General features: G+C 38.1%; 2 protein-coding genes and 1 long non-coding RNA gene across 3 annotated transcripts in view; 2 read left to right on the top strand and 1 right to left on the bottom strand.

Moving 5' to 3' along the window:
* The window catches only part of dmac2 (distal membrane arm assembly component 2), a 7,400-nt gene extending 7,179 nt beyond the window's left edge, over positions 1–221 (top strand). The window contains exon 6 of the mRNA XM_083526138.1: positions 1–221. This exon is cut by the window's left edge and continues 260 nt beyond it. The gene's annotated coding sequence lies outside the window, so the exon portion shown is untranslated.
* A 695-nt stretch (positions 222–916) lies between these two features.
* Positions 917–21,072, top strand: sirt2 (sirtuin 2 (silent mating type information regulation 2, homolog) 2). The gene is made up of 16 exons (XM_083525980.1): positions 917–1,073; positions 1,221–1,267; positions 7,464–7,512; positions 8,398–8,508; positions 8,622–8,663; positions 8,752–8,858; positions 9,369–9,425; positions 9,528–9,596; positions 9,873–10,002; positions 10,102–10,161; positions 11,914–11,969; positions 12,062–12,138; positions 13,708–13,759; positions 13,858–13,925; positions 16,622–16,688; positions 20,118–21,072. Exons 1-16 carry the CDS (start codon positions 1,058–1,060, stop codon positions 20,256–20,258), a joined length of 1,149 nt encoding a protein of 382 aa, XP_083382106.1. The 5' UTR covers positions 917–1,057; the 3' UTR covers positions 20,259–21,072.
* On the bottom strand, positions 17,306–26,715 carry LOC310717806. Its single transcript, XR_014530931.1, has 2 exons — positions 26,417–26,715; positions 17,306–17,621 (listed from the first exon to the last, which is right to left on the bottom strand). It is a non-coding gene; the product is annotated as an uncharacterized lncRNA (long non-coding RNA).
* Positions 26,716–27,594: the final 879 nt, after the last annotated feature.

The following is a 27,594-nucleotide window of genomic DNA, read 5'->3' as shown; positions in this document are numbered from 1 at the left end:
ACATTTCTGTAATTCAAGTGAGCAAGAGAGATTTATGCAAAAACTGTGTAGTATTTATATATGTGTATATTTATGTAATATTTGGCTTTAGTTAACAAACCTAGGACAGAAGTGTAATATTGGATTGAAGAGCCTAATGTCCCCTTTCTGCTGATCTCAAGCTTTCTGCTTGTCGATACTTTTTGGTATTTGTTGGACACCAATTGAGGCCATTCGAATGTAGTAAATACAGTTGTACAATGTTTCAATGATAATGATTTATCGATGTGCACAAACACACTAAGTAATGGTTTAAATGATTAAAATAGCTGAGGGTTTGTAGTGGTACTTGTAATGGAAACGATTCATTTCTGGGGGGGTTTTTCCCCCCCCTCAGCAGGGAGGTTACAAGTAATAAGGCAGTTGGAAAATAATTTACCAGACAGCGAAGGTGGTTTACCATCGATCATTCGATGTGCATTTTGTAAATTAAAATGTTGTGTTAGACCGCAAAGAAGTGTCAGTTGATGCAGTAAATTTGCTTGTTACTTTTCTTTAACACGTGTTTGGGAGATAAATCTATTAAGAGAGTGTGGTAAATCCCATAAGCCTTATTACAGAGGTGTGGGAATGTAGAGGGAGTTCAGGAATCCATAGTCGAAGATAAAACGACTCCTAAAAAGGTAATTGTATTTAGACAAGTCTCTTGGTTTCATATTTTATGATGCCTAAATTTTAGAGCCTTGTCCACAGCTACATTACTATTAAAACTATGGTGGCGTTATGCTGTATTATAAAATAAAACCTCAAGGGGAAATGTCGGGTGTTCTATTCATTTTGTATTGATTATATTATAAGTTAATATACTGAGATAAATACTTAGATAATTATTTACTTATTGATACATCTATTTTGCTGTTAAACCGTGCGGTTTTACTTGTAGCAAAAAAAAATCTACGTTTCCGTTTCCAGCCGGACGAATGATCGCGACGCACAACAACAAAGCACTTGTCCCTTTAAACGAATAGCTCTTGTTTTTAAAACATTTTCTTCAAGTATAACATTTATAGGCGTATAGATGTCTGATTCACAAGGTAATACTCGAATTAAATTGTAGCCCTGCGCCTATGTTATTAAAATATTTCGCGAATCTATTTCCGCGGCCTGCTGTAATGTATTACCGAAGCAGTTCTAACAAGTATGCAGGGGATCTCTGTAATATTGTCTGTTTTTATTTATAGCACAAACCAAACCATCTGAGGAGGAACCTGAGACACCTGACCACGAGGTAACACTTAAATTAAAGTGTTTTGATGACGAGTAGGGCGCTAAAGTTTTATTCTAGGCCATGAAATTCAGTTATAATTGTAAAAATTTACAAACGCGCATGCGCAAAGCTCTGTATAGATGTACAGGACAATATAAAACCTCCAAATTAAACAACAAAAGTATGTTATATTTGCAGATCTTTTTTTTTTTTTTTTTTTACAAATTATTACTTATTATTATATAATTTTATTTTTTTTTGTATTCACAAATGATTGCCTCTGCAGATTAATATTTAGAATGCAATGAGAAATCAAGGCCTTGCCTGAATGCTTTCCAGCCCAGACTATAGATTCGTACAACATATAAGTTGCAATCATGTCTGGTGATTATGCAAAGTGAAACACGCCTTTTGGTGTGTATTTTTCAGTGCATGTTGCTGGCACATCTGTAACGCATCATTAGCAGTGATTTTGAAGAAGCATGTGAAATAGGTGCGGTAATAATGATGGCAGATTGAGTGGATTATTTACGTCATCATCTCCTCCCTAAAAAAAAATCCCTTTGCAAGAGAACGTAAATGTAAATCGACTAAGTTAGCACTGGTCAAATATACAAATCATACAAAATCAGACAGACCTGTATTGTTTTTTCCCCTCTTATCTAAGTGAAAAGCTTACAGCATTTGATTTCTGTATTTGGAGGCAACACAGCATGAACATAGTAAAGCATTATGGACTTGAAACACTTAAATATCTGACTTTAGGTGTGTGTGTGTGCTTTATACACACCGATCGGACAACCTTTTCACCACCTGATTAATATTGTGTTGGTCCCCCTTTTGCTGCCAAAACAGTCCTGACCATCGAGCATTAACATCATTAACTTCTTGAGCAATTCAGCCTTCGCTCCCCACGTGCATCAATGAGCCTCGGCCGCCCATGACCCTGTCACTGGTTCACCACTGTTCCTTCCTTGGACCACTTTTGATAGATGCTGACTACTGCAGGCCGGGAACATCCCACAAGAGCGACTCAGTCGTCTAGACATCACAATTTCGCACTCGCTCAAATCCTTACGCTTGCCCATTTTTCCTGCTTTTAACACGTCGACTTTGAAGACATAAATATAATAATAGAAACTTCACCGTTCTAATTATTGCACCGATAAGAACATTTTGAATTGTTTATCTTTTAATATTTTCACCGTCCAGCTACATATATGGATTGACGTCTCCTGTCTTAAATCAAGTTAAGCTGTCACTGGGTACTACTGCTTTACAGTTATACCTCTAGAAAGCACATTTAGTGTACTTACAGACATGTTGTCTGCACTGAATCTGATATATTACTATATCTAATATATTAAAATAATATCTCAGATTCACTTGCTGTCTCTGATTGACTATAACATTGTATCTAAAGCTTTTTGTATACAATTACGGTATAAAACATAGTTAAAACAATAATTCATGTCCATACTATCTATCTATCTATCTATCTATCTATCTATCTATCTATCTATCTATCTATCTATCTATCTATCTATCTATCTATCTATCTATCTATCTATCTATCATAGATATATATGATTATAATATAAAAATTTATATTATCTTCTTCTTCTTCTTTCGGCTGCTCCCATTAGGGGTCGCCACAGCGGATCATCCGTCTCCATACCACCCTGTCCTCTATATCTGCCTCTTTTACACCAACTACCTGCATGTCTTCCCTCACCACATCCATGAACCTCCTCCTTGGCCTTCCTCTTTTCCTCCTACCTGGTGGCTCCATCTTCAGCATTTTTCTACCAATATAATTCATGTCCCTTCTCTGCACATGTCCAAACCATCTCAATCTCGCCTCCCTCACCTTGTCACCAAAACATCCTACATGTGCTGTCCCTCTAATAAACTCATTTCTAATCTTGTCCATCCTCGTCACTCCCAACGAAAACCTCAACATCTTCAGCTCTGCTACCTCCAGCTCCACCTCCTGTTTTTTACTCAATGCCACTGTCTCTAATCCATACAACATCGCAGGTCTCACCACAATCCTATAAACTTTCCCTTTCATTCTTGCAGATACTCTTCTATCACAAATCACTCCTGTCACTCTTCTCCACCCACTCCACCCTGCCTGCACTTTTTTCTTTACTTCCCTAACACACTCTCCATTACTTTGCACTGTTGACCCCAGGTACCTGAACTCCTCCACCTTCTCCACCTCTTCTCCCTGCAACCGCATCACTCCACTGCCCTCCCTCTCATTCACACACATGTACTCTGTCTTACTCCTACTGACTTTCATTCCCCTTCTCTCCAGCGCATATCTCCACCTCTCCAGGCTCTTCTCAACCTGCTCTCTACTCTCACCACAAATCACAATATCATCTGCAAACATCATAGTCCAGGGAGACTCCTGTCTGACCTCGTCCGTCAACCTGTCCTTCACCACTGCAAACAGGAAAGGGCTCAGGGCCGATCCTTGATGCAGTCCAACCTTCACCCTGAACCAGTCTGTCGTACCTACTGCACACTTTACTGCCGTCACACTGTCCTCATACATGTCCTGCACCACCCTCACATACTTCTCTGACACACCTGACTTCCTCATACAATACCACAACTCCTCTCTCGGCACCCTGTCGTACGCTTTCTCTAAATCCACAAATACACAATGCAGCTCCTTCTGTCCTTCTCTATACTTCTCCATCAACATCCTCAAAGCAAATAAGGCATCTGTGGTGCTCTTCCTCGGCATGAAACCATACTGTTGCTCACAGATGGTCACCTCTTCTCTCAGCCTGGCTTCCACTACTCTTTCCCATAACTTCATGGTGTGACTGATCAACTTAATTCCCCTGTAGTTACTGCAGGTCTGCACATCTCCCTTATGCTTAAAGATCGGTACCAGCACACTCCTTCTCCATTCCTCAGGCATCCTCTCCCCTTCCAGAATCCTGTTAAACAATCTGGTTAAAAACTCCACTGTTATCTCTCCTAAACATCTCCACGCTTCTACCGGTATGTCATCTGGTCCAACCGACTTTCCATTCTTCATCCTCTTAATCGCTGCTCTCACTTCCTCCTTACTAATCCTATCTACATCCTGCTTCACCAACTCCACATCCTCCAACCTTCTCTCTCTCTGATTTTCCTCATTCATCAGCTGCTCAAAATACTCCCTCCATCTTCTCAACACACTCTCCTCACTAGTCAACACATTTCCCTCTCCATCCTTTATTGCTCTAACTTGCAGTACATCCTTCCCAGCTCGGTCCCTCTGCTTGGCCAATCGGTATAAATCCTTTTCTCCTTCCTTAGTGTCCAACCTCTTATACAGTTCCTCATATGCCTTTTCCTTGGCTTTCGCCACATCCCTTTTAACCTGCTGCCGCATCTCCTTGTACTCCTGCCTACTCTTCTCATTACTCTGTTGATCCCACTTCTGTTTTGCCAACCTCTTTCCCCTAATGCTCTCCTGCACTTCCTCATTCCACCACCACGTCTCCTTGTCTTGCTTTCTATTTCCAGATGTCACACCAAGTACTTTTCTAGCTGCCTCCCTCATCACTCCTGCAGTAGTTGCCCAATCATCCGGCACCTCTTCACCACCACCGAGCCCCTGTCTGACCTCTTCCCTGAACCTCACACTACACTCTTCCTCCTTCAGTTTCCACCATCTTATTCTTCTTTCAAACCTTACTTTCCTCCTCTTCTTCTTCGCCTCCAAAACCATCCTACAGACCACCATCCGATGCTGTCTAGCTACACTGTCCCCCGCCAACACCTTACAGTCTCCAATCTCCTTCAGGTTGCATCTCCTACACAGAAGATAATCCACCTGTGTGCACCTCCCTCCACTCTTATTCGTCACCCTATGATCCTCCTTCTTCTTAAAATACGTGTTCACCACTGCCATTTCCATCCTTTTAGCAAAATCTACCACCATCTGCCCTTCCACATTCCTCTTCTTAAAACCATACCTACCCATCACCTCCTCATCACCTCTGTTCCCTTCACCTACATGCCCATTAAAGTCTGCCCCAATCACCAATCGTTCTTTCCTAGGTACACCATCTACCACTTCATCTAATTCACTCCAGAATCTTTCTTTCTCCTCCATCTCACAGCCAACTTGTGGAGCATAGGCACTGATGACATTTATCATCATCCCTTCAACTTCCACCTTCACGATCATCACCCTATCAGAAACTCTCTTCACCTCCACTACACTCTTACTGTACGCTTCCTTCAGAATCACCCCTACACCATTTCTCTTCCCATCCACACCATGATAAAACAGTTTAAACCCACCTCCAATGTTCCTGGCCTTACTCCCTTTCCACTTGGTCTCCTGAACACACAACACATCTACCTTTCTCCTCTCCATCATATCAGCTATCTCTCTCCCTTTACCCGTCATAGTACCAACATTTAAAGTACCAACCCGAACCTCTACTCTCCTACACTGCTCCTTTTCCTGCCGTCTCTGTAGATGCCTTCCTCCTCTCCTTCTCCTCCTTCGGCCAACAGTAGCCCAATTTCCACCGGTACCCTGTCGGCTAACGATACCTGTGGCGGTCTTTGTTAACCCGGGCCTCGACCGATCCGGTATGAAATTCTCATTTGTGATCCGCATATTTGATTTGGCACATGTTTTACGCTGGATGCCCTTCCTAACGCAACCCTCCCCATTTACCCGGGCTTGGGACCGGCACTAAGAGTACACTGGCTTGTGCCCCCCTAACGGCTGGGTTATAAAAATTTATATTATAATATAATAAAATATATCATTTATTTAGAGCATCTGCCATGCAAGTCCATGTCTGAGTTAGACTATAGAAACGATACCGTAATAAAACAAGCGTGTTCATATAAACCTGTGACTAATATTTCATCAACTCCTTTTGATCATCAGACACACGGAAGCTTATTTTTTTTCCAATAACTTAGGAAGATCACAATCTAAAATCGTATGGTATTTTTATTGACCCAATAACTATATATAACTATATAGTAAATGTTCCAAGTACATATGTAAGCGTGGGAAAATGTCTTCCATCGCAAAGCGAAATTAGATCACAGTAGTGTGTTCTGTGATGTGGTTAGCTTCTATTTCTACTGTTGAGTAAAATTAAGACTTATGAAGCGACTGGCTTTGTGCAGCACTTGCTTCAAGACTTTTTAAAAGTGTGACATTCAAATGATAGTTATGTTCATAGATGCAAACAAGGGTAAAAGAAAAATATCAAGAAAGAATCATTTAAATGTGACAAGTGACCAAAAACTTTTGCCCTTATCTTTAAGTAATTTCAGATTCGAACCCTTAGGGTTAAATATACAACTGGCAACTGTCCAGCTGTACTCTTATTTTCTTGCTCATCTTTTTCCTGATTAATCCGTCTTGAAGTGTAAGATACCAGTGGTGGATGAAGAACACAAACCATGTTAAAGAAGAAATACATTAGGTAAAACATTACTAAAGTAAAAGTGCTCCATTACTAAAGTAAAAGTGCTCCATTTAAGTCAAAGTACAAAAGTATTTGCCATAAAATGGACTATCCAATGTATTATAATTTATTATGGCTATAATTTTCCTATATTATATTATTATGGCTATAATTTGTCACAAGACTCTTTGCTTAATCAACTCAGTTTATGTGAAAAGACTTACTCTTAGTTAAGTAGTTGTTACTTTAATAGAATGATATTAATGAGTCAAACACTAATTGATATCTATTTAAATTATCATGAGCCCAAAACTATATATATATGTATGTCCATAATTATATATAATTTATATACCTATGAATTGTATCTACTGTTTAGTAGGAACTCTTTAGGAACTTTTAGGAGAGGTGGTACCTCAGTGGTTAAAGTTTTGGGTTACAGATTAGGGGTTCAAGCTCCAGTATTGACAAGCTGCCACTTTTGGGGCCCTTGAGCAAGGCCCTTAACCCTCTGTGATCCAGTGGTGCTGTATCATGGCTGACTCAGAGCTTAACCTCGCTGGGAGATGTTAGGAAAGAATTTCACTGTGCTGTAAAAGTACAAGTGACAAGTATAAAGCACCATTCTTTTCCTTTTACCCCTTTTTATCTGTGCAATTATCGATCCTGATAACTTGACTAACAAAATGTTCTCCAAGTGTAGCCATCCTCTAATGAGTCTGGACCTGTTTTCCTTTTTCCTCATTGCGTGAATGATACCCTAGGCCAATTCAGACAGCAGCGAGGAAGGTGACGCTTCTGGAGACAGTGAAAGTAATTGCAGAGTTTATTTATTTTTATTTATTTTGTTGAAATTTGTGTTCAACTCACTATATATATATTATATTAGGGGGGTAACGGTACACAAAACTCACAGTTCGGTACATACCTCGGTTTTTTGGTTTCGTTTGGTACAATTTCGTTAAGTTTGGGAAAGAAATGCAAAACAAAATTGCTTGTCGTATTTTTTATTTTTTTTTATTAACAGTTTATTATTTTTATTATTAACATTTGTGATCATCAAGAGTTTACATTTGTAAAACAATTTTAAATAATATGAATGCTTGGTTAAATAATATATAAAATACTATATTTTTAAAAATATTAAAGAATAGATCCAATTAAGGCAATAATTATTTTATTATACTGATTAAATTGAGTTATCAATTAAATTGGCACAAATTAATTTAAATTCAATTCATGGTTTTATTGGATTAAAATTGTTTACAATTGTTAGACCCTTTTGGGTAATACAGAATTTAATAGTGTGTGTGTGTGTGTGTGTGTGTGTGTGTGTGTGTGTGTGTGCGCGCATTTAATTTATGCAGAATTGTCAGGATTTTCTCCTTTTAAAAGAAATTCCTGAAGCTGGAAATAAAACCAGCAAGAGTATAAGCTAGATAGGAAACCTTCCCAACACCGCCACTTAATAAGGGAACTCAGATTTAAACCAATTTCCACACGTAAAAAGGACTGCATTGCATTCGATACACGTGTGCTGGTACCGAATAATTTCAGTACGAATACTGGTACTATTACACCCCTAATATACACTATAGATTATTTTTTTCTGAGTGGATTTCACAATTTGTAACTTTTATTTCCTTTTTTTTTATTTATTTATTTCTTTATTTAATTAATTTTTAAAAATTTTTCAAGTGGATTTCTTGCGTAGTCTCTTCTCTCGGACTCTGGGCCTGAGCCCTGCAGAGAAAGTCCTCGATGAACTGAGCGTTGAAGCAGTTGCTCGTTATATGCAGAGTGGAAAATGTAAGTATTTGTCATTTAAGTGCTGTAATCTCTTCATCGATCCTATTAATAAATGCTGTATCTAATCAGCGATGTGTTTAACTGGAATACATTATTCATATTGTGTTCTGTAGGCAAGAACGTGGTCTGTATGGTTGGTGCAGGAATATCAACCTGTAAGTTTCTGCAGATTTGCTGTTTATTCTTTGGAATCATTTAGTGTATAGAAAAACATGAACACGCGTCTCACTATGTCTCGTGCAGCGGCCGGCATCCCTGATTTCCGCTCTCCTGGAACCGGTCTGTATTCCAACCTGCAGAAATACAACCTGCCGTACCCCGAGGCCATCTTTCAGATCGACTACTTCAAGGTTCGCCTCATAAAGTGTCATTTGAAAGCCAATTTTTTTTGGTTACGTTTGAGTGTAAAAGTCGCCTGTGTGAACCTGTGTTGATTGAAGTCAAAAGTGTTTTCAGCTGTTTCAATTTTTTAACAAAATTTCGCAGGCAAAAATCGCATGTTTTAAATAATCTGTTCGTGAGCTGAGAGTGCGGTCTCCAGACAAGCAGCATGATAAGCTCTCAGATTTAAGAGACCTTACAAAGCTGATGAAGTTCTGACAATGCCAAAACATTTATTGGAAAGCCACCAATAGGAAGACTGTATGAAATGATGCAAAACACACGACTGCTACACTTACAATGGTGGCAATGGCCCTGGCAAAATAACATGTATAATTCACGTCTATTTAAATGAATGATGATGACCAGGGTTGGAAAATTACACAGTGTATACAAGGCTTTAGAACCAACAAAAAAACAAAATGTACATGACTTGAACACGAGTGGTGTGACTGGTTTTTCTTTTTATTTCTTATCAGAAACATCCAGAACCTTTCTTTGCTTTGGCTAGAGAGCTTTACCCAGGACAGTTCAAGGTAGGAACTCTTTATTATCCCAGATAGATCCCAGGAACATTGATGGTCACATTTCCTGAGAGTATTTACTCATAACACTGTCTTTGTATTATTTGTATCCAGCCCACCGTGTGCCATTACTTCATAAGGATGCTAAAGGATAAAGGCCTTCTCAGACGCTGCTATTCACAGGTCAGGCACGTGTGTATATGTGTTACATGTACATATTAACGTGTGCGTACATGTATGATATTAACGCTAACATTAACGGCATGCTCTTATGCTAGTACTTTTGTCACTGTTGAAATTTTGATATAAGAAATCTGCTATATGTGTATTTTTTTATAGCGATATTGCATTTTTAAAAAATCTATACAGTATCCCCAAACAACTCACATGTATCAATATTTTCTTACACTTCTACATTAATGGTCAGCATTATACAACCCAGGTTTCTGTATCTATTAGAACATTGATACTTTAGAGAGAGTGGCTGGACTGGAAGGAGAGGACCTGATTGAAGCCCATGGAACCTTTCACACTTCACACTGTGTGAGTTTCCTCTGCCGGAAGGAGTACAGCATGGAGTGGATGAAAGGTGCAGTACACATTTCTCACATACAGTTGAAAATTCAGCCGAAAATAATAATAATGAATGTGTTTTTAATGCTTTCGAATTTTATTTATATATCCAAAGACAAGATCTTTTCTGAGGACATCCCTAAGTGTGAAGCCTGCAACAGTCTGGTCAAACCTGGTGAGTTCAGACTATATGATTAAGAAATAGAAAGTGTGTACTGTTCTTTATAATTTGTATATTGTATAGTATTATATAGTATAGTTTTGTATAATATATAGTATGTATGTTTTGTTTTGCTGGCATTTCAATATATTATTATAAATGTTTTTTCTTTTTTTTTTTTGGATAGACAAAATTTGACCTTTTTCCAAGATCTTTTCGAAAATGTATTATGTGAGGAGAACAGAGTATCATATTCTCCAACTTACTCTTGAGAAATCATTAATATCTTTAGGAGTTTTTACTTTTATAGTAATTTCTACACAGTTAATTATTATGAAAGAAACATGCCTGGTTTGAAACCCCAGGGATGGCAGACAAAGCCTAAAAATCTCCCTAAGATTACTGTCAAAGAATCATTGTAAGAAGACTCAAAGGTCGAAGAACCCTCGTAGCAAGACTTGCAGGTCAAAGAACCCTCATTCGAAGACTTGCAGGTCAAAGAACCCACATTCGAAGACTTGCAGGTCAAAGAACCCTCATTCGAAGACTTGCAGGTCAAAGAACCCTGGTACAAAGACTTGCAGGTCAAAGAACCCTCGTACCAAGACTTGCAGGTCAAAGAACCCTCATTCAAAGACTTGCAGGTCAAAGAACCCTGGTACAAAGACTTGCAGGTCAAAGAACCCTCGTACCAAGACTTGCAGGTCAAAGAACCCTCATTCAAAGACTTGCAGGTCAAAGAACCCTGGTACAAAGACTTGCAGGTCAAAGAACCCTGGTACAAAGACTTGCAGGTCAAAGAACCCTCGTACCAAGACTTGCAGGTCAAAGAACCCTCATTCGAAGACTTGCAGGTCAAAGAACCCTCGTACCAAGACTTGCAGGTCAAAGAACCCTCGTACGAAGACTTCAAGGTCAAATAACTCTCGTACGAAGACTTGTAAGTCAAAGAACCCTTGTACGAAGACTTGCAAGTCAAAGAAGCCTCGTACGAATACTTGAAGGTCAATGAACCCTCGTAAGAAGACTAGGTTGGTGCTGTGAATCTTGCCACAGAATCGATCAGCTCCAGTTTGTAGGTCAAAGAAGCCTCATACGAATACTTGAAGGTCGAAGAACCCTCGTACAAAGACGTGAAGTTCAAAGAACCCTCGTACGAAGACTTCAAGGTCAAATAACTCTCGTACGAAGACTTGCAAGTCAAAGAACCCTGGTACGAGAACTTGCAGGTCAAAGAAGCCTCGTACGAATACTTGAAGGTCGAAGAACCCTCGGAAGAAGACTAGGTTGGTGCTGTGAATCTTGCCAGAGAATCGATCGGCTCCAGTTTGTATGATGAATGATAACTATGCTATTATACTATCAGTGGAATCAGCGTAGTGTATGCAAAGGAGCAAAGAGGAGACGGTAGTAAGACCTGTCCCTTATTTTCTGTAATGAATAAATGCAGTCCAATAAGACTCATTTGTTTAGTCTAATTAGTAGAGGTTTCTGTAGCTTTCCGCTATTTTTAAGGTAAATTGCAATTGTAATGTAAACTGTTCCTGGCTCACATGTTGCCTTTTAAGTAAATGGGGAGAAGTGCGAATGCTGTGACCCAGCAGAGGCCAGAGTCTAAAATAAAAATGCATAAGTGTGTCTGTTTTCCTCAGATTCTCCTGTATAATCTATAAACTTAATAAACATTTCAAACTGCACTTTTAAAAACCCGTAAAATTTGTTTTGTTTGTCAGTATGTAAATCAGATCTGTACTGGCTGTTTTTCAGATATTGTGTTCTTTGGTGAGAATCTACCAGCTCGGTTCTTCAGCGCAATGAAAAAGGTCAGTAAAAAAAAAAAAAAAAACAGCTACGAAAGCGGCTTTCATTTATACTGAATGGCATCACTAACTCTGGTATTTCACTGTGTCTACAGGATTTCCCTCAGTGTGATCTTCTTATCATAATGGGCACGTCTCTGCAGGTTCAACCCTTTGCGTCTCTTGTCAGCAGGTAAGAATTGGGAATAGCAGTTTTCTCAGATGAGAAATGGAAAGCCATTGTAAAAGCATTGGTCATAGCTAATACAAGAATTTGGAATGCTTTGGAAAAGAAAGAAACTCCTTTTTTGTACTAAGAAGCAGATATTAAACAGGTTGTATAAAGAAAAACAACCACAGTTGATGTGGCAGAGGTGAAGGTGTCTTAATCCACAATTTAAAAAATCAATATAGAGGCCATAGCAGTAGATGTAAAGATCTCATTAGCAGTAAGATTCAGAAGGCCAGATCGAAATTCAATAAAACAAAAATTTAACATTTCCAAAGAAACAAAAAAGTCCAAAGTGTGGAGAAGGAAAGTATTTGCTCATGATTCAACACAAATAAGCCCATTGTCCAGACAATTTGGCAGTAGTGTCATGGCTTGGGTTTGGAAATGGCTGGAGCTGGAACGGCTCACTTAACCTTACTCGTGATATTCATGAAGCAGCAGAAAGAATTCCTAGGTTTACAGAAACATTCTGTCTGCCAAAAGAAAATCATTCAATTTAATTGGAAGGAACTTCAAGTCAAGAAGCTTTTATTGTTTTTATAACCATATATAGCTGTTACCTTCCCACCATAGCTAGGCCTAGGGGAGTGTAGGAACAAGGTGGCTGCTTTTAAACTGTAGGCTCCGCCTCCTCTGGTCAGGTGCTTGCAGTTCATTAGACTTTTTTAATTTTTTTATAGTGCCGACCAGAAAACCTACTGTATAATATGTTATACAGTACAATGTGCAAGAAAACTATAAACAAGAGGGTACTTGTAAACATAAACACAATGTTGTGCAAAAACAGCAAGAGCAGTAATCAAGAGGTGCAAACCAGAATGGTTTGTATAATACGTACAGTATAATATGATTATAATATAAAATAGGTGGTGCTGAAGACATGGATGTGTATGAATTAAAATAAATATTAAGTGTGGGTTTGAGTTTAGGTTGTAACAGTAACACACAGTTGAGTGAGTGTGTGCGTGTGAGTTTCAGTTCTGTGTGTTGAGAAACCTGATGGCTTGAGAGGAAAAAACAGTTACACAGTCTGGATGTGAGGCCCGAATGCTTCGGAACCTTTTTTCCTAATGGTATGAGAATGAAGAGTATGTGTGTGTGTGGGGTCTTCCACAATGCTGTTGGCTTTGGATGCAAGCGGAAAAGCAGAGGTGATATGGAGGGGACTCTTAAGAAGCACAATAACCATGGAAATAAAAGTGAAAAAGATGGTAGACGTCTATCGTTCTTAAAACATGACTCGTTCAACCATTGGCACAATTCTAAAGAACAAGAACAAGATCATGGAACATGTGAATTCTGCTGTGCTAATGAGATCAACAATAACATTTTACATTTACAATATTTTATTTACAGTATTTTTACATTGTATATTCTTGTCAAATGTGTATACACCTCACCTTGTTGGACTTTCTTTCAAAGATTTACTGTACTGTATAAGTCCACATTGTAAAAAATGGCCAGCACACTGATTGCTGATTAATCCTTTGTCCATTTTTCACTAATGTGACTAATCTGTTCCATCAACAGAGTCCCTAATAGCTGTCCTCGGCTTCTCATCAACATGGAGAAGGCAGGACAGGTACTGACTGTTTGTGTGCTTACAAGGTCATGTACTTTTTCAAATATTATCCTGTAACTGTTGCTAATCATGTTGTATTTGCTGTTTATCTCTGACAGTCTGATTTTGCAATGGGCTTGCTGGGATTTGGAGGTGGAATGGATTTTGATTCAGATAAAGCCTACAGGTTAGTGCTGTTCATTGAAAGTTTTTCGAATTATTTCAACCTGTGCTACATTCTAATCAGGTTGTTGTTGCTCTTGTGACCACTAGGGCTATCGACTATTTTGGTAATAGTTAATTCTAACGATTATTCCATCAAATCATCGGATAAAAAGTTTCTTTATTAAAGAGCGATACTAAATAAGAGAGAGAAAATAAGACGGGTCTCTTAAAATGAACAATTAATTTGTTTTGCGTTTTAGAAAAATTGACATTTTTATTGCTGAAATTGCCTACAAGTATATTGGTGAAATGTAAAACCCATGTAGTGCATTTAATTGACATATTATATCAAAATATAAATACAGGCCGTTTAAAAAGTCGTATGTTGTGGGAAACGATTCGTTTAATAAAACTCATTATTTTTCTCTCTCATGTATTTGTGTTAAACCTCGCACAGTATCGCGACGTGGTTTTCTTCATAAAAAGCTGCTTGAAATTTTTCACGGACTAAATCCGCGTATTTATCGCCTGCTTTCAAAATGCGCTCCACTACCTGCTCTAAGCGGCCACTGCGGAGCGACTTTTTGAACGCACAAAATATAAAAAATCTATTGCAAATTACTTTAAAAAATGGCAACCGCACTGTGCGTTTTTTTTCTTTGTTTTATGTTTCTCTGTTTTTTTCCCCATTCCTCCATATTTCATTCTGCATAGCCTTCACTGTTTACCTGTCCAGAGCGCTGTGCGTCGGTTATAACGGTCCGTGGGAAACGCAATGCTCTGTGTGTAGTTAAATGGATCAATGAAGCTAATTTGCCTCGATTAAATTTTTTTAAATGGAGTTACTTGAGGAATCGTACAGCCCTACTGACCACGATAACCAGGATAACTATGGGACATTGTTTTGACTTAAAATGATGTATACTTTTTATTAAATAATGCCCTCACTTATCACAAGGCTATTAATACTCATGTCCTCATTGCCTTCTTATGCTAAATTGGAGATACTTAGCAAAGCAAAGCTGGTCTACAATGGTAATAGTATTATTGGATGGATTGAGACGTGTGAAGTTCTATTTTACATGTTTTCATGACAACTTTTATTTTCTTTAACACACAACAACTTTCTAATAAAACAACCAATACTTCCTTTCAAATCATAGACGAAACTGACGATGTCTTTTAATTTTTAGTTTTTAAAAGGCAATTTGGATAAACATTTGTATAGATTAAAATTTTGGATCAATAAACTTAAAGCACAACAGAAAAAGGCCACACTGCAGACAGGATTTTAAATTGCCTGTGCGAGCACGCTTCAAGTACAGCAGAACACAGATACACTGAAAAACAATCAAAAATGTAATTACAGAATTCGATTAGAACAGAATATACCTATACAGAATCTCTCAGACATTTTTAAATATTTAAATCCCTGCCGCTAAGATGCTTCTGGGTCAATCGAGGATCATGGAAAGAGAAACTTAAGTCTGGCACGGAAGTTGGATTTATTCACACACGTAAAGAAGCTTCTTACTTTTTACATTTTTATTTACAGAATTGTCATATTAGACAGTATATTAACTTATTGTGAGAAGATCTGTAGTAAAACAGACATCGAGCCTCCTATAGAAGCATCAAATCTTCGGCTTTATGGGGTCACCCCTAGCTTACGTTATATTTTTTTCAAACATATAGGAAAATTAGTGCGATTTTAAGAAAAATGGAAATTCATGCACTTTTTGTCTTCTGTATCATAATTTAATTCCAATGACTGTTTTGCATTGAATCGTGTATTTTCAGGAGTTTATTCCAGGAAAACTTGCTGCAAGACAAGACTTAACGAAACACCAGGCCAGATCTGGCAATGGAAAAAGCAAACATGAAGTCAGACTATAAAACTAACCACAAGTCATAAGTGGTGAATTGCTTGCTTGAAAGAATTGGCACATCGATTAGAATATAAAATTCTGCTACTTTTGAACAAAAGATTGAGGCCACATGCATTGCATTAACACCCTGGCCAGAGCTCATGCTCACCCCATGTTCATCTTGTCTTCTCTTGGTCATTTTAACATTAAAAAATGAGAAATCATCAGTTAAATATTCTCCTGAGGTTCCAAGACCACTGTTCCTGCCCCTCTCCTCTCCTCTGATCTTCCCACTTCTTCCAGGCCTGCCTCTGGATAGTGTTCTCTTCATTTGGAGGCCACTCTGTGCAGCAGGGGACAGTATCATGAAATTACGGAATAAGAACCGTTTTTAAAAATGGATTTGGACTGTAGTTAATGTAAACAGTCTGCTACACTGAATCAGGACTACAGTTTGCTTCTGATCACCAACACTGCATCTCGCAACATCGTTTATCTGCAATAAATGGACATTCAGTGCAACCCGGAGGGGGATGGGTTTCCTTTTGAGTCTGGTTCCTCTCAAGGTTTCTTCCTTATGTCATCTCGGGGAGTTTTTCATCGCCACAGTCGGCAAACTTACATTTATAAAGAACATTGTGTTCATTTTTATCACCACACATCACGTATCTGTGTAAAGCTGCTTTGAGACAATGTTCATTGTCAAAAGCGCAATACAAATAAAAATAATTGAATTGAATAGATGTGGTTTAAAGGTATGAAAAAAGCACTGCACTTAGTCGGAGACATGAGCCAAGTCAAAATGTTCAGGCCGTCTCTAAAGATTTTACTTTGCATTGTTTGATTACAGGGATGTTGCACATTTGAGTACGTGTGATGACGGTTGCTTGGCTCTAGCAGAGCTGTTGGGCTGGAAGGTAAAGTCTTATGCACATTCACACAAAAAAGTCTACTGCCAAATATCAATTCATTCAATTTATCTGCAGTCACGCTCACCTTCCACACTTGCACATACATGCAATTATCTGTTTGGCAATCTTGTGATAGCAACACAATGCATAAAATGTTGGTCAAGAGCTACAGCTAATGTTTTTACCATAACATGAAAATGCGAAAAAGTCTTTCTGTGAAATCTGAAAAGTAATCCGAGACTTAAAAAAAAAATGAGCTCGCCTTCTTCAAATGTTCTGTGTAAAGGGTTGTGTCCATTGTAAATTTAGGTTTCCGGTTAATTGCCATAAGAGTCGGACCCTGTGTGGTCTTCTGTGGTTATAACCCATCTGTTATGAAGTTTGACATGTTACAGGGTCTAAGGTGCTTTACTGCTCAGCATGGTTATAAAAGATTGTGGGTTTTTTTTTAGATACTGCAGCCTTCCTGTCACCACCAACCAGGCAGGCACACATTTTCACCTGCAGAACTGCTGCTTGATAGATGTTTTTTTTTTTCTTTTTTTTCTTTTCTTACTTGCTCCATAAAAACAACCATGCCACGTTTGAAGTCACTGAGATCCGATGTTTTCTACATTCGGATGTTTGATGTGAACTTAAACAGAATCTATTGAATAGTATATGTGTTTTGTTTTTTCATTGCACTATATGGCTACTAATAAGAGGAGAAAGGTGTACCTAAAAAGCATACTTGAGTAAAAGTATACAGTGGTGTAATTTCTTATTTTTTGCATGTTTGTCACACTTTAATGTTTCAGAACATCAAACTAATTTAAATATTAGTCAATGATAACACAAGTGAACACAACATGCAGTTTTTAAATGAAGGTTTTTATTATTGAGGGAAAACAAAATGCAAAACTACATGGCCCCGTGTGAAAAAGTGTTTGCCCCCTAAAACTAATAACTGGTTGAACCACCCTTAGCAGCAACAACAGCAATGAAGCGTTTGTGATAACTTGCAATAAGTCTGTTACGGTGCTGTGGAGGAATTTTGGTTCACTTATTTTAAGTCATTAAGTCATTTTTAAGGTCATGTCACAGCATCTCAATGGGATTCAAGTCAGGACTTTGACTTGGCCACTCCAAAGTCTTCATTTTGTTTTTCTTTAGCCATTCAAAGGTGGACTTGCTGGTGTGTTTTGGATCATTGTCCTGCAGCAGAACCCAAGTTCGCTTTAGCTTGAGGTCACGAACAGATGGCCGGACATTCTCCTTAGGATTTTTTGGTAAACAGTTGAATTCATGGTTCCATTTATCACAGCAAGTCTTCCAGGACCTGAAGCAGCAAAACAGCCCCAGACCATCACACTACCACCACCATATTTTACTGTTGGTATGATGTTCTTTTTCTGAAATGCGTTGTTACTTTTTCCCAAAGTACAAGTATTTTCCCAAAAGTGTTGGGGATCATCAGGATGTTTTCGGGCAAAACTGAGACGAGCCTTTACGTTCTTTTTGCTCAACAGCGGTTTTCATCTTGGAACCACTTAGGAGCATTTTTGCCCAGTCTCTTTTTTATGGTGGAGTCATGAACACTGACCTTAACTGAGGCAAGTGAGGCCTGCAGATCTTTGTATGTTGTTGTGGGGTCTTTTGTGACCTCTTGGATGAGTCATCACTGTGCTCGCGGGGTAATTTTGGTCGGCCGGCCACTCCTGGAAAGGTTTCCACTGTTCCATGTTTTTGCTATTTGTGAATAATGGCTCTCACTGTGGTTCGCTGGAGTCCCAAAGCTTTAGAAATGACTTTATAACCTTTTACAGACTGATAGACCCCAATTAAATTCTCTCATTTGTTTCTGAATTTCTTTGGATCTCAGCATGATGTCTATCTTTTGAGGATCTTTTGGTCTACTTCATTTTGTCAGGCAGGTCCTATGTAAGAGATTTCTTGATTGTGAACAGGTGTGGCAGTAATCAGGCCTGGGTTTGGATAGAGAAATTTAACTCAGGCGTGATAAACCACAGTTTTAACAAGGGGCAAACACTTTTACACAGGGCCATGTAGTTTTGGATTTTGTTTTCCCTTAATAATAAAAACCTTCATTTAAAAACTGCATGTTGTGTTCACCAATGTGCTCTTTTACTTAAATTTAAATTAGTTTGATGATCTGGAACATTAAAATGTGACAAACATGCAAAAAAAGAAGAAATCATGACACACGTCCGTGAAAAGCCAAAAACAAATAGTTGAGGGTTTTATTTCCTAAAATGCAAATCATATAGTACACCTCAGCACTGCATTAACCAAGATCAACACAACAGACTCTTCAACATCAGAATCAGGGTAATTGGCCAATTGTGTTGACACAAGGAATTTGGTTCCAGCTGTTGGTGACTCTTACAATTTCGGACATATATAACACTATACATTTAGCTTATAGACTATACAAGACTATACAGACAATACAGATTAAATAAGACCACAATATACATACAGAGTATGACTGAGGTGAAACAAGTCGGTCAAAAGAAGTCAAAGTAGTAAAGGAATCTTTCAAAAAGGGATCTTCATCTTTAGTATTCAATGGACAAATGCATTTTAAGTAAATCATTTTAGATGAAGTAAAACTAAATAATCAGAGCTGACTGTGATTTGATGCACCTCTCAGTCTCAGAGAGCTGCAGATGCGGGTAGGGGAGTGTTGAGCCCTAATAACATCTTCAACAGAGGTGCAAAATATCATTGTCAATTAAAATATAGTGGAGTAAAAAAAGGACATACGCCGATCAGACATTATATTATGACCACCTGCCTAATATTGTGGTGGTCCCATTTTGCTGCCAAAACAGTCTTGACCTGTCGAGCATCAACAGCATTAACTTCTTCAGCAGTTTGAGCTACAGGAGCTCGTCTGTTGGATCGGACCACACGGCCCAGCCTTTGCTTTCCACATGCACCATTGAGCCTCGGCCATCCATGACCCCGTCGTTGGTTCACCACTGTTCCTTGGATTATTATTGATAGATACTGACCACTGCAGACCGGGAACACACCAGAAGTGCTGCAGTTTTGGAGAGGCTCTGACCCAGTCGTCTAGCCGTCACAATGTGGTCCTTGTCCTTGCTTTTAAAACGTCAACTTTGAGGACACAATGTTCACTTGCTGCCTAATAAATCCCCCCTCACATAACAGGTCCCATGATGGAGATAATCAGTGTTATTCACTTCACCAGTCATAATGTTATGCCTGATCGGTGTAGATACTGATATCTTCAATACTAGTAAAACTAGAAAGTAGCCAAAAAATATTTTAGTACAATAACGAAATACATTTACTCAAATACTTTACACAACTGCTACTAATTGTATGATTGTGTAGCTGTTTAAAAAATGTCCGACAAACGTAAATGTTACCGACTGCGTTTCCCTTATTCGCTCTCTCCCATTTCAGGCTGAACTAGAGGAGCTGGTGAAGTGCGAACACGCTCTTATTGACAGCAAAGATGCAAAAAAGAAAGGTGAACAGACGACTCGGAGCTCAGCGGCTCCCAAAAAAGACGTCAATAATGCAGAGACAGAGAAGACAAAGTAATCAGCTGGGGAGAAAAATGAAAAAGGAATAAATTCGTCTTTTTTTTTCTCAAACACTGTCCTTTGTCTCTCTCCACTGTCTTAAATATGTCATGTACTGGAAATACAATGGGCTTAAAACTTCACCTGGATATTTCTGCAATATTCATCATGTAGTCTTCGGATTATACAGAACGCATCGAAGCAGAAGGAGGTGACGGAAAATCCATCATTCTTACATGACCTTCACTGGTTCACTGGTTCTCCATATTCCCGATATGCATAAGGCTTTTAACAACCATTTGTCTTTTTATTATTAATTATGCATACTTTCCTTGTTTACCCTTTTGACAGATGAGCCGAGTGTGTTTTATATGCAGAATGGGGCAGAGGTGTTGGTTAATGCTTGTAATATTATGAAAATTATTGAAATTGATCTTATGTGTACAGCCAAATAGATCACAGCTGGATGATATCGCCATGGGTTATTTAATGGTAAATATACGTGATTAAAGACTGATGCTTTTTGGCTTAGAAGGGCAGCATTATTTCTCTGTCATTTTTTTTTTTGTTTTGTTTAGTCAAATTTATTATTCTTTAAAAAAAAATTCTTTCTATTCAATAATGATTCAAACTATCCATTATAAAATACAGTATATATTTGTTTAATTTTTCATTGCTTAATTTGTTTACCTTTTTTTTTTTTTTCCTATCTGTGCTATGATTATGCAAGAAAAGATACAGGTTATTTAAAAAAGAAAAAATATGCATTGTATGAAAAAAATTTCTTTAATTATGTGTTTGGTAACCAGCAAAGAATGGAAATAAACACTACAGTACAAATGTCTTAAAAACTTGAAGTGTTAATAGTTTCTTAATTAGTCTTTTAAATTTCCAGCAAAACAGCATCAATTCTTCTAGGTACACTTACACATGGTGTTTTTAAAGGAACATGGCAGGTAGGTTGTTCCAAACATATTGGAGAAATAACCACAGATTGTCTGTGGGTGTAGGCTGCCTTAATCCTGTCTCTTCATGTAATCCCAGACAGACCCTTTGTTGAGATTAGGACTCTACAGAGGCCAAACAATCACTTCCAGGACTTATTGTTGTTCTCTACACTTAAGTAGATGTAACTGATTGTATGTTTGGGGTTGCTGCAGAATAAGTGTGGAGCCAATCGAATGCCTCCCAGTTGGTATTGTATGATGGATAATTATCTACCTGAATTTCTCAGCATTGAGCACAGCATTAATCCTAAACAAATATCCACCTCCATTTTGTAAAAATGTAGCCCAAAACTTGCAAGCAAATTCCACCATGCTTCACTGTTCTACACACACTCATTATTGTTAAAGCCCATCTGCAAAATAACTTGCTTCCAGCTACAGCCAAATATTTAATATTTTACTCCTCAGTCCAGGTTTCCTGGTGGTCTAGTGGTTAGGATGGGGCGCTCTCACCGCTGCGGCCCGGGTTCGATCCCAGGTCAGGGAACCAACCCCAGCCATTAGGGTTACACAAGCCAGTGCACTCTTAGTGCCGGTCCCAAGCCCGGATAAATGGGGAGGGTTGCGTTAGGAAGGGCATCAAGCGTAAAAACGTGCCAAATCAAACATGCGGATCATTAATACGGTTAAGATAATTAATACGGTTTTCTGCACCCCAGTTTTAATGTTTTCATGAATAGTTGAGCCAGTTAACCTTGTCTCCACATTGGAAACATGGCTCAAACACAGCTCTTTCACCTTGTCTCCAAAACATCCTACATTCCTCTAATAAACTAATTTATAATCCTGTCCATCGTTGTCACTCCAAATGAAAATCTCAACATCTTCAGCTCTGCTACCTCCAGCTCCACCTCCTGTCTTTTACTCAATGCCTCTGACTCTAAACCATACAACATCGCAGGTCTCACCACAGTCCTATAAACTTTCCCTTTTATTCTTGCAGATACTCTTCTATCACAAATCACTCCTGCTATCACTCTTCTTCACCCACTCCACCTTGCCTGCACTCTTTTCTTCACTTCTCTAACACACTCTCCATTACTCTGCACTGTTGACTCCAGGTACCTGAACTCCTCCACCTTCTCCACCTCTTCTCCCTGCAACTGCACGACTTCACTGCCCTCCCTCTCATTCACACACACATGTACTCTTTCTTACATTCCCCTTCTTTCCAGCGTGTACCTTCACCTCTCCAGGCTTCTCTCAACCTGCTCCTTACTCTCAATGGAGACTCCTGCCTGACCTCATCCATCAACATGTCCATCACCACTGCAAACAGAAAAGGGCTAAGAGCAGATCCTTGATGCAATCCTCCACACCTACACTGGTTTCATCTGGGCCAAACATCTTTCCACTCTTCATCCTCTTAATAGCTGCTCTCACTTCCTCCTTACTAATCCTATGCACTTCCTGCTTTGCCATCATTTTCTTCATTTATCAGCTTCTCAATATATTCCATCCACCTTCTCAACACAATCGCTTCACTAGTCAAAACATTTCCATCTGCATTCTTAGTTTGCAGCCCATCCTTCCCAGTGTAGTTCCTCTGCCTCAGTCTCAAATTATATAGACAGGTGCTCAATAAATCAGAATATTATTAAAAAGTTGATTTATTTTAGTAATTTAAAAACATAAAGTGAAACTTGTATATTATATAGATTCATCACACACAGACTGATCTATTTCAAGTGTTTATTTCTTTTAATTTGGATGATTCTGGCTCACATTTAACAAAAACCCACCAATTCACTATCTCAAAAAATTAGATAAGACCAATCAAAAAAACATTTTAAGAAATTGTTGGCCTTCTGGAAAGTATGTTCATTTACTGTATATGTACTCAATACTTGGTAGGGGCTCTTTTTCCTTTCATTACTACCTCAATTCGGTGTGGCATGGAGGTGACTAGTCTGTGGCACTGCTGAGGTGGTATGAAAGCCAAGGTTTCTTTGACAGTGGCCTTCAGCTCATTTGCATTTTTTTTGGTTTCTTGTTTCTCATTTTCCTCTTGACAATATCCCATAGATACTCTATGGGGTTCAGGTCTGGTGAGTTTGCTGGCCAGTCAAGCACACCAACACCATGGTCATTTAACCAACTTTTGGTGCTTTTGGTAGTGTGGGCAGGTGCCAAATCCTGCTGGACAATAAAATCAGCATGAAGTGCTCTAAAACTTCCTGGTAGACGGCTGTGCTGACCTTGGACTTGATAAAACACAGTGGACCAACACCAGCAGGTGAAATGACATTTGCCCAGGTAAGACACCTCTGACATTGTCTCTGGTTCAGGAGTGGCTTCACACAAGGAATGCGTCAGTTGTAGCCTATGGATATGTCTGTGCATGGTGGTTTTCTGAAGCACTAAATCCAGCTGCAGTCCACTCTTTTTGAATCTCCCCCTACCTAAATGGGCTTTTTTCTACCAACTTTTTTCCTTTCATTCAACTTTTCATAAATGAGCGTGGATACATCACTCTGTGAACAGCAGCTTCTTTAGTGATGACCTTTTGTGTCTTACCCTCTATGTGCAGGGTGTCAATGATAGTCTTCTGGACAACTGTCAAGTCAGCAGTCTTCCCCATGATGGTGTAGCCTGAGACAGACTGAGACACCATTTATAGCCTCAGAAAACCTTTGCAGGTGTTTGGATTAAATGAGCTGATTAGAGTGTGACATCACGACCCTCCAGTATTGAAAATCTTTACAATATTCTTATTTTCTGAGAAACTGAATTTTTTTTTTTTTTTATTAGCTGTAAGCCATAATTATTAAAATGAAAAGAAATAAACACTTGAAATATATCAGTCTGTGTGTGATGAATCTATATAATATACAAGATTCACTTTTTTATTGAATTAACAAAATAAATAAACCTTTTAATGATATTCTAATTTATTGAGATGCACCTGTATATGCACAGTCACAGAACTAGTACACCCATTACATTTCAGCAACCATTTTAGTATATCTTCTCAAGATACAATACTATAGATATGAAACTTGGATATATTTTAAAAGTAGTCAATATGCAACAAAGTAAGTACACCCTGTGATAACAGCGGTACTTTGTTTAACCACGTACATCCACATGTCCTATTAATTATGTTCATGTCTTTTCTGCTTGACAGGACCATACAAATTTATGTATCTTGTATTAGAGCCGTTCAAATTTGGTGCTTTAACTATAATTTCCTCAAACTGACCACTGGATGTTTAACATGGCACCTGATGGCAAAAAACTCTCAGAGGATTTAAAAATTAGAATTATTGCTCTCCACAAAGGCCTAGGCTATAAGAAGATCGGTAACACCCTGGTAGCATCATGGTCTGGGGCTGCATTAATGCTGGTGGTACTGGGGAGCTGCAGTTCATTTTAGGGAAATATGGATTCCAACATGTACTGTGACATTCTGAAACAGAACATAATGCCCTCCCATCAGACACTGAGCTAATCCGCAGTTTTCCAACATAATAACAACCCCAAACACATCTCCAAGATAACAACTGCCTTGCTGAGGAAGCTTAAGGTGAAGGTGATTGAGTGGCCTAGTATGTCTCCAGACCTGAACCCTATCGAGCACCTGTGGGCATCCTCAAGTGGAAGGTGGAAAAGCGTGTGATGTGTCTAACATCTAGCAGCTCTGTAATGTCATTATGGAGGACTGGAAGAGGATCCCAGCAACAACCTGTGCAGCTCTAGTGAATTGCATGCCCAGGTGGATGGAGGCAGTGATAGATTACAATGTTGCTTACACAAAATATTGACCCTTTGGACACCATTTTGACTTTTGTTAACTTTTTGTTATTTGCACAATAATTTCTGAATGTTATTTTCAGAGGACTTTTCCGATTTTTTTAAAAAAAATTATTTTCCAAATTTAGAGATATTTTTACAGTTGACCAGTCATGAAATAAAATCCCAAGTCCTCTTGGTCTGAGACTGACAAGACTGTGTTCTTATGCGGTTGACCAGTCATGAGTAATACAGCACTCAGCAGTTTTTTTTTTCCCACTGATAAATGAACACTTCCATGATATAGAGCTGCTCATTATCTTATTAGCTTCAAGAGAATGGAAAAAGTGAGGCTGGTTAAACAGAATGGTTGTTTACAGCTGTACAAATAAATAACCTCTGTTATTAAAGTTCCACAATATTAAATTTACAGTATACATTTTTTTCGGGGTGTACTTTGAAAAATAATGAATTACTATTCCTTAAAAAACCAAGACCTACAGGATCTTTGGAGGTACTTAAAAACTCAAAAACTCATGGCTGGTAGAGGCAAAACAACACTTAACATCACCTTAAGAATGATTAGTAAATGTTTGCAATACTACTGGGTTAATTAGCTTGGCTTGTATTTGTAGAATAATGATGTTTGTAAAGAGACCAAGGATCTTCCTTCTCAGAAATACAGTTTAAAGCATTAAGGCTGATTGTGAAGTAAGGTATCGGCTATTAAGCAAGATGTTATGGTAGTTACCTAACTAGTTCTCAGGAGAGAACAGGAGACAAAATTGCACAACAGGATGCTCAGCTAATTGTTACTTGCATAAAAAGAGCAAGAGGCTGCATCTAGTGAAGCAAAAAAAATTCCTCAGGTAGGACATGTTCCTATAGTACCTCGTCTTTTCCCTAAAGAGGGCTTAAGTTAAACTTGACTGAAGGCTGTGGGCCAAAACTAAATGTTCGCATCATACAAAACATTATATAAAACTAGGTTGTTTTTTATTATACATTTCTGTAAGGATATTTTATAAGACTATAAGTTTCATATAATAAAAAACAATCTAGTTTATTGTACAATAAAGTTCAGTTATATAGATTGATTATATGTGCTTATATGTATGTGTAATGTATTGATTGATGTTTACCAATTTTTACAAATAAGTCACACAGTAACTGTTATTCACTATGTAGTATTTAAAAAATCTAATACGGCATTAAAGTTTCTCCTGTTTACCTGATTTCTTATTTTTTTGCATGTTTGTCACACTTTAATGTTTCAGATCATCATACTTATTGAAATATTAGTAAAAGATAACACAAGTGAACACAACATGCAGTTTTTAAATGAAGGTTTTTAATATTGAGGGAAAACTAAATACAAAACTACATGGCCCTGTGTGAAAAAGTGTTTGTCCCCTAAACCTAATAACTGCTTGTCCACCCTTAGCAGCAACAACTGCAATCAAGCGTTTGGGATAACTTGCAGTGAGTCTGTTACAGCGCTGTGGAGGAATTTTGCTCCACTCATCTATGCAGAATTGTTGAAATTTAGCCACATTGGAGGTTTTTTGAGCACGAACCGCCTTTTTAAGGTCATGCCACAGCATCTCAATAGGATTCAAGTCAGGACTTTGACTAGGCCACTCCAAAGTCTTAATTTTGGTTTTTTTCAGCCATTCAAAGGTGGATTTGCTGGTGTGTTTTGGATCATTGTCCTGCTGAAGAACCCAAATTCGCTTCCGCTTGAGGTCACGAACGGATGGCCAGACATTTTTCTTCAGGATTTTTCTGGTAAACAGCTAATTAACAGTTAATAAAGTAAACAATGTTTTATAGCAACAGCTTTTCTCTGAATGAATCATGCAGTAAATCTAAGATATTCAACCAGTTAACAGATCAAATATTTACATACATAATCCCTGTAATCTCCCACATCAAGTTTAGTTTTGAAGTAAGCAACAGTTTAATGTTTAACAGTTTGTGAATGACTCAGAATTGTATCGTAATTTAGTTACTTGGTGTTTGGTAACGAAGGGATACTTTGCATTAGCAACACTGAATCAATGACAAACAAGTTATTCATTAGAAAAAACTGATGGCACATGTATTCATAGCAACTAGTTTCTAACTGATTAATCATTTAATTTGTTAATTATAAATATAATAATATATTATGTGTCAAGCAGTAATTCATACAATGTTATGCAAAATCTTGATCCTACTAAACAGCTACTTCAAATAGGGTACATTTTTGGCAATCAAATATTTATTTATCAATCATTGGACACCTTTTTACAAGCTGGCAGCTGTATGTTTCTTACATTGACCACCTTCTTCCATATGGATCAATTTTCTGTTTTGATCTCAAAAAGTCTGGGCAAAATACTGAACAGGCACCAATCAGAAGCCAGCATTTTTCTGATGCCATCATGTAGACTTTTTACAAAGTATTTTACAGTATTTTAAATCTACAAAAATACAATACACAAGTATTTTGATACAAAATATGAAGCTATTTTCATCAACTCTATTAAAAACAAATTACAAAATTCTATTTTATATTTGAAATATGTATTTAAAATACATATATCATAAACACTGCCCATCCCTGGGTATAAG

Source organism: Silurus aristotelis, assembly GCF_946808225.1.
Source record: "Silurus aristotelis genome assembly, chromosome: 22".
Lineage (NCBI taxonomy): Eukaryota > Metazoa > Chordata > Actinopteri > Siluriformes > Siluridae > Silurus > Silurus aristotelis.
Note: the sequence above shows the minus strand (reverse complement) of the source record. Positions and strands in the feature narration are given on the sequence as shown.

Coding starts and splice junctions, on each gene's coding strand:
- sirt2 (XM_083525980.1), top strand. Junction 9,597..9,872: donor TCAGACGCTGCTATTCACAG/GTCAGGCACGTG, acceptor TGTATCTATTAG/AACATTGATACTTTAGAGAG. Junction 12,139..13,707: donor TTTGCGTCTCTTGTCAGCAG/GTAAGAATTGGG, acceptor TTCCATCAACAG/AGTCCCTAATAGCTGTCCTC.